At 42.7% G+C, this 12,203-nt stretch overlaps 1 protein-coding gene across 1 annotated transcript in view; it reads left to right on the forward strand.

Annotated features, from left to right (window-relative positions):
• pigs (GAS2-like protein pickled eggs) overlaps nt 1-12,203 on the forward strand; it is a 48,946-nt gene that overhangs the window by 12,898 nt on the left and 23,845 nt on the right. The window contains exon 3 of the mRNA XM_087357601.1: nt 275-724. Coding sequence (XP_087213727.1) covers nt 275-724 — 450 coding nt within the window. The remainder of the gene's footprint in view (nt 1-274; nt 725-12,203) is intronic.

The raw sequence follows: 12,203 nt of genomic DNA on the forward strand, positions 1-12,203 counted from the left end.
ACTCCAATTCCAGACAATGAAAAATGTCCAGCGTAATAATTATTCTTATTCTTATTATTATTATTATTTTGAAGGTAGTTACATTAAGAAAGTTGACGATGGGGAATAAGAAATACACACAGGATTTTAGTAGGGAAATCTCCTGAAGTCTGATTCATATGTAGAGTGGGAAAGTGATTGGTTAATTAATGACACTGATATTAAATTGGATCTTGGATTGAATTGACTCGGGTTAGGTTTTTCTTCCGTACAAGAAGTTGTCAATTTATTGCAGCACGCGAATAGGGTGCGTCAGTGCGCAGTGGAGTATGTCCAGAGGCGCCAGGCTCGGCGTCCCAGCATCACGTCGAACCTGACCGAACTGGGGGAGGTGTACTACCTGCCAGCCGCCAAGCCGGGCACCTTCTTCGCTCGCGACAATGTGTCCAACTTCATCTCGTGGTGCCGTCGCGGCCTGTGTGTGCTGGAGTGCCTCCTCTTCGAGACGGACGATCTTATCCTTCGAAAGAACGAGAAACACGTGATCTTGTGTCTGCTGGAGGTGGCGCGTCGCGGCGCCAAGTTCGGGATGCTGGCTCCCATGCTGGTTCAACTGGAGCGGGAGATAGACCGTGAGATCGCGGCCGAGCAGCGAGGTGACGGTCCGGGCGACAGTGACGAGGACGAGCCGTTCGGTCCCATGCCCCAGGTCGTCACCAACGACCTCAAGAGTCTGGACGAGATGGTGAGTAACACGTGCCATGTTGATGAATCCTTTTCTAGAAGTTTGCATCCAGTGGGCTTCAGTAGGTCCTTTGGCCGGTTTGATAAAACTGGCGGTCCGCGGGCCACACCCGGCCCGAGACACTTGTAAGCAGGTCCTCGAAAATATTTACTTTGTTGCGAATTTTACAAGCTCATTTATTTTCCCCAATTCGACGCATAAAAATCAAATTACTCTTTGTCTCGTCTGCTGCTTCACGTACAAGTGCTACTGACTTTGGTACTTTATAGTAAAATGTGAGTTTCACAAGTAAAAATGGTCTCGGATATAAGCTATTACAGGAGCAAATTAAAATATGTGTAACTCGATAGTAATTTGCGCGCACTTAGATAAAATTTTATATCTAGATATTTGCTGTGGAAATTCGAGTTTCTGATCGAGTATTGGAAATGGAAAGTGGCTGTTTGTAGTACCTGGAGGGGTTTCGTGGCCCTTGGGTTCAACGAGAAATCTGTTCTTGGCCTGAGGGAATCAAAAAACGTTGTACCACTCTGCTACAGGATGTTATAGGCTGTATTTATTTCTAATAATGTGGTACAAATGAAACTGAATTTTAGCTAATGGAATAGGCCACTTTTTCTAAATTAATGTTTCAAGATTCCAACATAATAGGATGTGAGACGATAATTTTATGTATTCTTTGTATATTTTTATCTTCAGGTTTTTTGTCGTCATTCTAGTTTATTTATTTCCTTTGTAATTTTTCTGTTCTCTTCATTAATTTATTGCTTGTTATTTCGTGTCTGTTTTGTCTGTGAAAACGTGCTTCACAGTGGATCATTGATCGTTCGGACACTTGTAAAGAGCAGGAACAGTAAAGGTATTCGTTGTGGAGCGACCTGGAGTACCAGGCACTTCAACACGTTGCTGTCACGAGATGAACTTGCTGGTCCAATTAGAGCTCTGTGAAACTCGTTAATAGCACTAGCGGTACAAGTGTGGCGTTAATTACTGCGCAGCTGTCAGTCTGCTAGACATTCTCTGAACTCGTGTTCCTTATCCGTACTTATTAGGGTCTGGACCCTATTTCCCGTGCGTGAAGTCCGGTTGCTAACCCCCTGAGTCACACCTCGGTCATTTTAACACGCACATGTACATATTTCAGACGCTTTAGTGTGCAAATATACACACCCATGAAATGAACACGGTACAGCAAATTCTTTCACGAAGTGAAGTGAATACACTCTGCTGTCTCCAGCTTCGCGCTTCGTCGACTTACGAGCACAGATTGTCGGGTCATTTTCGATAGAGTGCATCCGATAATAGAACACGGGACCTGCCTAATACGAAGCAAACTTATACTGCTAACCAGTGAAGAGTTCACATTGTATTCCCGTACAAAGGGCTAAAAATATTTGGATATAGGCTTGTGAGATATCAAATAACAGAGAGATGGAGAAAATTACATTGACAGACTCGAAATGTGCTTTCTAGCACGAGACTTGTGTAAGAGTTTGGTTAGAAAACAACTTGTAAATGGGTAGGTAGTGTTAAAATGTATATCAAAGAAAGAAGGTGTGAACTGGATTAGGATAGGGTCCAAATGAATCTTGTGTAAACACATGACGAACCTTCGATTTTGCTAAGAATAGGAATTTCCTTCACCGACTAAACAACTTAGCTGCTCAGACAGAAGTTCTGTCACTGGGTCGACTTGGTGTGCTTTCTGTATCTGTTTGATTGCAATACGTGTATTTTGGGGCACCCTGTGATATTTGGGCTTGGCATCATGAATGTCCCGGCCCACACTCTGCTAGCTTGCACGTGCAACACGGGAGTGGCTCCATTAATAATGCACTTAGTGTAGTCTCATTGGAAAATATTTTGTGTGTGGGGCTAAATAATTGAAAATAACCTGTTCGATCCCAAGGTCTTCACCAACTCGGCCTCAAGAGAATGCCTTCCGACGTCTGCTCTACCCAGAATTGTTTGGTATCGCAGGCTAGATGCCTTGTCGATTGTTCCCAGTTGTTCCGTTAGTGTAAAGAATTCTTTCCTTCCGCCGCGTGGCGCGTTAACGCGTTGATGAGGTAGCCGACTACTCGCAAAGGGTTTTGGAAGTGGGTCCTAAGAACCCTTCTCCGTTAGGAACTCACTAGAAAGGACGAGGCTCGATTTAGTCAGGAAAGGGCGGAACAAAATTCTACAAAACATAGGGTAGAAATAAAAGTACTTGTTTGTTTATTCCTGATCCTCCAATTTTAAATTTGCTATTCCAGAGTCCATTTTTACAAGGTTAATATAATATGTGGGATTTCTGGTTCTCACGGCAGCTATTATGATGATGGTTGTCTTCAGGGTTGTTGCGTCGTGTGGAAGGTAGAAGGTTACTGGCGTTTCAGAGATCCTTGCTGCCTCCATCACCCTGATGATAGGTACAGCAAGCTCCAATTCCCACAAGATCATCATTATCATTGTGTGGTTAATTTCTCAAGTAGAACAAGAACACTAGCAGTCTGGGTTTGTCGTCACAAAAAAATAGTTTCCCAACAAAAAGGATCTCAGCAATGCGAGAACATGAGAAATGTTACATAGAAACATATTTTGTGTTTCATTAATGATCTATTTAGTGGCTATATGAAGATGGTTTAGAAATCTTTCTGCCTCACATTGAACATCTATTAATTGTTGCTCGACTTGAGACTTTAAAATCCCAACCCTCTACTTGAACCTCCGAGCAAACGCGTCCTTCTGACAACAAGTGTTTGTGTTGTGATTACAATGAAGAGGGTAACGGTATGAGAGGTACACGATAACGGTGAAACATATTTGAGTAATGGGAATTTGGAAAATTTGTGTTGTAATGTACGCTGTTGTTTTATATGGGTGTGAACCTTCGTTTCGTTCTGATGGAAAATCATAAAATGACGGTGAAGATTTCTGTCTTCTGGGTTGTAACGCCGTGTAATCTTGTAGATATTTACCAACGTTTCCGAGGCCCTTGCTGTCTCCATCATCAGGGCTATGAGGACGGCTCGTCGCAACATACCTGAAGGCTTCATACTCGCGGCTGTGAGAACCTGAGGGTGTCTTAGTGATTAGAAACTTCTAGGTGGAATATTGGGACCTATGAAAGAAGAAATAAGAAAGTAATGAATAAATCTGCACATTTATCGGCTCCAGTTCATAATCTTCTTATCATGTTTTTTTTCAAGATTAAATCAAGGAGGATGCAATGGGCGAGACAAGTAGCACGAATACAGAGTTTCATTCAAAATCGTTGTTGAGAAACTTCAATGGAAAACATTACATTGGAAACTAGCTTAGATGGAAGGGTTTTTAAAATGTGTCTTAGATAAACTGGTTGACACGATGTGAACTTGAAGCATATATTCCAGAGAAGTTTTTTGTGAATACGTTAACGAACGTTTTGATTAGATAATTGCACGGAATTTCTTGAGCACCTGTGAAACAAATTGCTGGATGAAGAGGAGTTGGTTGGTCAGTCAGCAAAGTTCAACTGGCTGTTGGAATACAGAGCCTTAAGTGTAAACACTCTCAACCATCATGCATGCCTTGCACAAATATAACCTCAGAGGACTCTTGTGCGTTATTAACAGCGATGAACATTGCAGAAAAGTGGACGACCTCGAAACAGGAACGCGACGTTGTCTTGGTACCACAACAAACAGGGCCCGAGCACTTGTCTGTCTTTCGTATCTCGCCTCTGCTGAATTGTCTTTGAGATTCATCGAGTAAAATCTTGTTAGCGCACACACGTTTTATGCAATAGCAGTGAAACCTCTCGATTTCTGTCTCTGATGCATGTAGAAGTGATCGGACCGGTACCTGTAGGTTCGGTTACTTTGAAGCCTTCATTGTTCCATCGTTACACACCTTGGTGGGTCGTTGATTGATATTTTAATTCTTTATTTATTTAACTACTCGGCATCTACAGCAGCGGTCCAGTGAAGGATGATATTGAATGGTGAATAGATAAGAATTTTTAAAAATGCGGTCGTGGAATATTTCAGGGTTCTACCCTCGTATTGACATTGAGACACCTAGGAATATCACAAGTAATGTTATCACTTCACCAACGTTAGTACAAAGTCCACATACTTCGACTGCTGAAGTGTTATACCTTAAAAAATACCAATTAAGCCTCAGAAATGAATTGAGCAGTAAGAGGGCATTCACTCATCGTAAGTTAAAGGCGAGAAAACGTGGAATTCGTAATGTATTACGCAACTATTTCCAGTCGTACTCTTACAATCGTTCATTGACAATGAACTGCTAGTGTATTAGCACGCTTCGCTTCGTGTTGAACTAATTTTCTTATATTGACTGTTTATAGACCTAACTCTTGGCGAGGCGACTACAAGCGAATTTGTCGGTCTTCATGGTCACTAAACGGAGGGTTTAGGAAGACACGAGCATACCATTCCGATCTGTCCATGTTTGAACTTGCTGGAATTCGCCTAGAGAGGCTGAGGATAGTCGGCAAACGTTTTGAGATTTAAACACGATGCTTGTAGAATACAAAGGCCACTCCAGTCGGTGATCAACTAGCTCATGTGATAACTGTCGAAGCAAAAGGGACGTGGTTTCGCAAAGAAATGTTCCGTTGTTGTTACTCTGACTTGAATAAAGTTGGGGACGTCGTGAATACTCCGTTTTCAGTAACCGTGACTTTAGAACTGTAGACTGCAAAATTGAAACGTCAAGCATGAAAAACTTTGTGATTTCCAGTCTTTCTTGGAACACTTCGATCTGCAAACGCGGCTTTCGTGACGAAAATTGTGAAAGGAACACAAAATTATTTATTATGCGCCGTACCATTACGACGTTTTGGGGGGGAGGGGAGGTATAACTTTACACATGCACAACCTCGGTACTAGCAGGTAGCATATGATCAGCTTCACGCTTTGGCCGCTTTGACCCAAGGGAAAGAACCCCAGGTAATATCCACTGCATAGAAACCGGTCGGTCTGAGTGTGTGGCTAAGAGAAACATAGTTGTCTCTGCCGGAAATCGAACCCTGGTCGTTCAGTCCACACCGACTGAACTGAAATTTCATCTGCAATGGTAGTTCAAGATCCGGCTTGTGTTGCTGTAACCAAATGAAAGATTCATCTCATTTGTCGCGGGATATTATGTATGACGTGTCGACTTAACCGCATGACGCGGAAGCAAGTCTGTTTTCAACTGTAGCAGCAATTTCTTTCAAGAAAATTTATGCATCAAACCTCTAAATACACTTCACATAATTTCCGTGAAGTATGAATCAGGTTTAGTGATGATATTTTAACTCTTGTAATTCCCATGTTCGGGCGAGAGTGCGTATTTGCCATTGTGTTTTAAGTCCTCGTAAAAAACAGATTTAGGAAGTGAAAGCGTGGAAGGTTGTCGGAAGAAATAACTGCAGCAAATAAACATGTCAGGAGTCTGACACTTCCTGTGACTCAGACTGAGCAAGCGATGGATGACGACGTTGTGATAAGGAAAAAGTAATTCTGGAGATTCTGAAGTTCATCTCCCTAACCTATGTTACAATCTAACTGAACTAACTCCTCAGGGCAGAGTCCGCCTTGGTAAACTAACAGTACGTTCGGATAATCAAGAATTTCTACGCATTTCATGGAACCTGAAGGTTTATTTACCGTTTTCGGTCCCAATCTTGAGCCAGATTAATCCAGTTAATCCTCGATTTGATCATCCTGAAAGTATTGTGTTAAGAGTACAAATCATGGAGCTGTTCACTGCTTTCTCCAGCCTCATATCTCTTCATCCCTATTGCAACTGTTTGGTGTCCAAATATTATTCTGAGCATCCTTTTCCGACGTGCCCTCAATTTATTGCCTCCCTTTAACGTGAGGTATCAAGTTTCACGTCCATACAAGACAATAAGCAATGTTTTCGTCTTTACGTTTTTAGATAGCAAGCAGGAAAACATAAATTCTGAACTGCGTGGTACGAAGCATTCTCCATCATTAATATGCTCTTGATTTAAGAATGGATGGAATTCTGATCTCTTAGGCATCGTTCCCACATACTTGAACTCTTCCCACAATTTCAAAGGATTTATTAGGTGTAAACTGTTCAAGCTTGGCATCTCTTTCTAATATTGTTTATGGCGGGGATATCACATGACTGAATCGTGTGAGATAATCGCCATATGTATTAAACTGTAATAAAATTAAAGGCCCCGCTTAGATAAATCTTTGGGGTTTTGCAACACATGAGGTAGTTTGTTAAATAGTCGCATGGTCGTCCCAAATCTCTCGGGTTATCAGTTCTTATAATTCAGTCGTCACTTCCGGTCTCAACAGTCACAGGACACACTTTCAGACAATTCATGAATCGCGACCCACTTCTAACGGATCATAAGATCATCTGATAAAGGCAGGATTTCGTTGTAAAGTCGTGTAAGCTCAAATGTAAACACCAGCATTTCAGAGAAATATCTTCGGGGCGTGACAACTCAGACCGACGTAATAACCCCAGATTTCACAATGAGAGACGAGTGTTATCGCTAGGCCGAAGGAACTGATGCTCTCATTGAAGTCAGATGAGGATAATTACACCCTGTCTTCGGTACAATTAAAGAGGCATCTTACTACGGCGTGCCTGGCGGCAGGTTTCCTCGCGTCTTTAAATCCTGACCTTCTGATGATAATACGGCTCCCCTGTTCGCCAGTCCGTCGATCGATTCAGCTGTGCTCTCTGTTGAACTCCTGCCTGGCTGTCTGCACACTGCTTTGGCTTAAAGTAGCCCTGTCCATGGAGAATGTTTCTGCATTGCAACAGCCGAACTTCCTTTGTCTCACACCAATACCTGTCAAAAGGTTTCTTCCCTTTGTTCGTGTCAGTTAATTTACCTCAGAGACCAGCTAAGTCCCAGGACTGAGATGAAGTCTGAGGATGTGAAAAGTATGATATGCTGCTTGGTCAGGGTTATCGCGCGCATTTTGGGCCGGTGGTAGTTGAGTATGAGAACGATGGCGAAATAATGGTAACCTGGTTCTTCGAATGTTTGTTACAATGGCCTATCTAGGATGTGAATCATAGACATCCATTCCATTCCCTCCCCCCCCCCCCCCAAAAAAAAAAATGCCTATTCTGTTGTGTTGCTGGCATCTTGATCCATTGCCTAGAAACTTCGTTCTATATTCTACGTAGGAAAAATGAATCACTTACATTTAGTGTTTCCTCGGTAACTATGATTTTGTCCATGTGCCACGTCTCATTCAGTCAAACGTTTATGATTATGAGGTACACCAGCCTTCCAACATTAAGATCTCACGTTAGTCTTGAAGATTCTAAAATACTTTTATTATTTATACGTAGCAGATACTGTAATGGCCGAGTTATTTTCGGCGCTTTCTTAACTAAAAACACAAATTCGTCTTTTAGCTTCGCTAACTCATGAACCGCTGAATGGATCTTAATAAAAAAAATTGACATTCCAGAATTTAATAAAAGTTACCGACACAGACCTATTCTATTAAAAAATCTTACGACATTAACACTTTACACAAAGACCCACAAGCGAAGTGATTGAGTGGTAAGACCCAGTTGAGTCGTGCACCTACGTGACCACATGGGGGACTCCTCTGGGTAAATCCCCTGCCCATGTAAAGGTCATTGACCCGGAACAATTCTGACCTAGTTCGCGCCATTATCTGAGGTCAAATGCAATGTTTTGACGAAAATGTCGCTTCCTGTAACAACTTAACTCTGCTTGTAAGAGGAATATTCACTAATTGAACATCGAGAGGCAGAAACAGCCAAGACCACGCCAGAATCCGGCAGTGATTAGCATATTTTTATAATTTTTGTAAGTGTCCCCCCCCCCCTCCCTTGTTATCTCTCTCTCTCCATAACGCGAGAAAGACTTCGGTGTGTATTACAGTTTGAGTCATAAACACTGCACTCCTGTAGTCTGTTTATTTGCCTGCACTGATAAAACTGTGCCATGAGATAACCTCTGGAACATCCCACTTGTCAACAACTTCGCCGAAGTCTGACGCTTTTGATTCTATAAACACTTATTCTGTGAGCTTATATAATTTCGTGGAGAAACGGAAATAGCGTCATTGTGATTAGGGCCTATTTACAGGAAGAATCGGTGTTCCTGGCAACCTGGTAGACAGGTACCGCAGGCCCGACAAACATCCATGTTATTAATTCGGCCGGGTTGTCGCTGAATATAAAAATAAAATTAATCTCAGAATCCATAGGCCGTATCAGAATTTGAATTGAATCAGTAGCAAGGTGTGGAAAAAAGAAATAGTCAGATAATATTTATACTTCACATTATCGCCGTAGGAATTTGGTTACGACTGAGACATCTCTTTAAAAAGCAGGCACTAGTCTAAAAATTTATATACGATACGGATTGAGTTCCTTTGTTTTCATCATTTTATAATTATTGCCGCGAGTCTGAACCACGAGATCCATGATTTCTCTCATTCGATAAAAAATGACGAATTTTTTATCTCCATAGGACCGAGATACAGAAATCAACCCATTTCGCCTTCGTGACACTACACACGCGCGCGGACAGCCTTGTCGTAAAATCAGTGATGACGACGACCTTGTGTTGTCCCGAAACTATATTTTTATTTACTAGTCTATTTAACCAAGCTGTCGGTAGCTCAGGCTGCTATACAGCACGGAACGATAGGTTGTTAAATGCATAATTAATTGAAAAGGATATGGAAAGTAGCACTGTCCAAGAATTTTCCTGGAGGGACTGAGGAAATCGACGAAAAGGAAACTCAAAGGATCCTATCTCCGGCCGAGAGTTGAACCCAGAACCTGCAGAATAAGAAGTATGAGTGCGCGACTTTCATGTTATTCATTCAGAATAATGCAGGAAGGGAATTGTCATTTATGTAACCCTTTTGATTGAGTTGGGCGTCGTAACTCTGAACCGATTTCGTGAACTGTTTGTGTATCAGACAAACTTGAAGTCTCGTAATATCAGGGTATACGAGCTTATAAAATGTGAGTTCTAGTGATGGACTTCGCGATTAAGAAATCCACTCCGGAGTCGTGTATTCGTTTACTACGAAACAGTCCAGAAATCTTCTGTGAAAACTATTGTTACTGCAGTTTTGTAATATAATTTACGGCTGGATGATGTAGTCTTTGTCTTGAAGTTATTATTAGCTTGTTAATAATTTAACAACACTTTTCTCAACTACAAGTGTTACGCAGTGTCTAATTATATCAGAGACTGATTGCACGAGACTGGAAATGGTGTAGGAGGAATTGCTTGTGGCGTTCTTCGAAGTACTAGGTGTTTCTCTATGAACCACTGAAAACCTCAGGATACAAGTCGAAAAACAAGTCGGACTGCGCGTACCGCTGTGATTAACTGATGGCTGTATTTTAAGTAATAAGCACGCTGTGCCATATACAGAGTGTAAACAGATTAAGAGTGGATGTTAATCTTTTTTGGGAAACGGTCTAATGATATCCTCTTAACACAGACACCAGGCGGAGAGAGACGTGACTGGTCTAGGCCCCTAGTACGTCGTTCTTATTGTCAGATGATGTGTGCCTCAGCCCAGAACAAGACGGACAAAGAAGTGTTAAGTGATGCTGGTGATTATACTGGAACCGCTGTACACACAGCCCCATGATTTTTTTTGTCTGAAAGTGAAGATTGAATAATATGTGAAGATGGCTGTCTTCTGGGATGTTGTGCTGCGTAGTTTGGTAGAAATTGACCGACGTTTCAGGGGTCATACTGCCTCCGTCATCAGGGCGATTGTTGGTAAACATGGAGCAGACTACACAGCGCAACAACCCAGAAGACAGAAATCTTCATACTAAGAATCGCCCTGATGACGGAGGCAGTATGACCTCTGAAACGTTGGTTAACATCGACCAGACTACACAGCGGAACAACCCAGAAGAAGAAATCTTCATACTAAGAATCGCCCTGATGACGGAGGCAGTATGACCTCTGAAACGTTGGTAAACATCGACCAGACTACACAGCGCAACAACCCAGAAGACAGAAATCTTCATACTAAGAATCGCCCTGATGACGGAGGCAGTATGACCTCTGAGACGTTGGTAAACATGGAGCAGACTACACAGCGCAACAACCCAGAAGACAGAAATCTTCATACTAAGAATCGCCCTGATGACGGAGGCAGTATGACCTCTGAAACGTTGGTAAACATCGACCAGACTACACAGCGCAACAACCCAGAAGACAGAAATCTTCATACTAAGAATCGCCCTGATGACGGAGGCAGTATGACCTCTGAAACGTTGGTTAACATCGACCAGACTACACAGCGCAACAACCCAGAAGACAGAAATCTTCATACTAAGAATCGCCCTGATGACGGAGGCAGTATGACCTCTGAAACGTCGGTTGACATCGACCAGACTACACAGCGCAACAACCCAGAAGACAAAAATCTTCATACTAAGAATCGCCCTGATGACGGAGGCAGTATGACCTCTGAAACGCTGGTAAACATCGACCAGACTACACAGCGCAACAACCCAGAATAACAGAAATCTTCATACTAAGAATCGCCCTGATGACGGAGGCAGTATGACCTCTGAAACGTTGGTAAACATCGACCAGACTACACAGCGCAACAACCCAGAAGACAGAAATCTTCATACTAAGAATCGCCCTGATGACGGAGGCAGTATGACCTCTGAAACGTCGGTTGACATCGACCAGACTACACAGCGCAACAACCCAGAAGACAGAAATCTTCATACTAAGAATCGCCCTGATGACGGAGGCAGTATGACCTCTGAAACGTTGGTTAACATCGACCAGACTACACAGCGGAACAACCCAGAAGAAGAAATCTTCATACTAAGAATCGCCCTGATGACGGAGGCAGTATGACCTCTGAAACGTTGGTTAACATCGACCAGACTACACAGCGCAACAACCGAGAAGACAGAAATCTTCATACTAAGAATCGCCCTGATGACGGAGGCAGTATGACCTCTGAAACGTTGGTAAACATCGACCAGACTACACAGCGCAACAACCCAGAAGACAGAAATCTTCATACTAAGAATCGCCCTGATGACGGAGGCAGTATGACCTCTGAAACGTTGGTTAACATCGACCAGACTACACAGCGGAACAACCCAGAAGAAGAAATCTTCATACTAAGAATCGCCCTGATGACGGAGGCAGTATGACCTCTGAAACGTTGGTAAACATCGACCAGACTACACAGCGCAACAACCCAGAAGACAGAAATCTTCATACTAAGAATCGCCCTGATGACGGAGGCAGTATGACCTCTGAAACGTTGGTTAACATCGACCAGACTACACAGCGGAACAACCCAGAAGAAGAAATCTTCATACTAAGAATCGCCCTGATGACGGAGGCAGTATGACCTCTGAAACGTTGGTTAACATCGACCAGACTACACAGCGCAACAACCCAGAAGACAGAAATCTTCATACTAAGAATCGCCCTGATGACGGAGGCAGT

The sequence above is a fragment of the Zootermopsis nevadensis genome, unplaced genomic scaffold, assembly GCF_977971745.1.
Source record: "Zootermopsis nevadensis isolate Lab colony 2312 unplaced genomic scaffold, Znev_1.0 Znev_ptg000028l, whole genome shotgun sequence".
Classification (NCBI taxonomy): Eukaryota; Metazoa; Arthropoda; class Insecta; order Blattodea; family Termopsidae; genus Zootermopsis; species Zootermopsis nevadensis.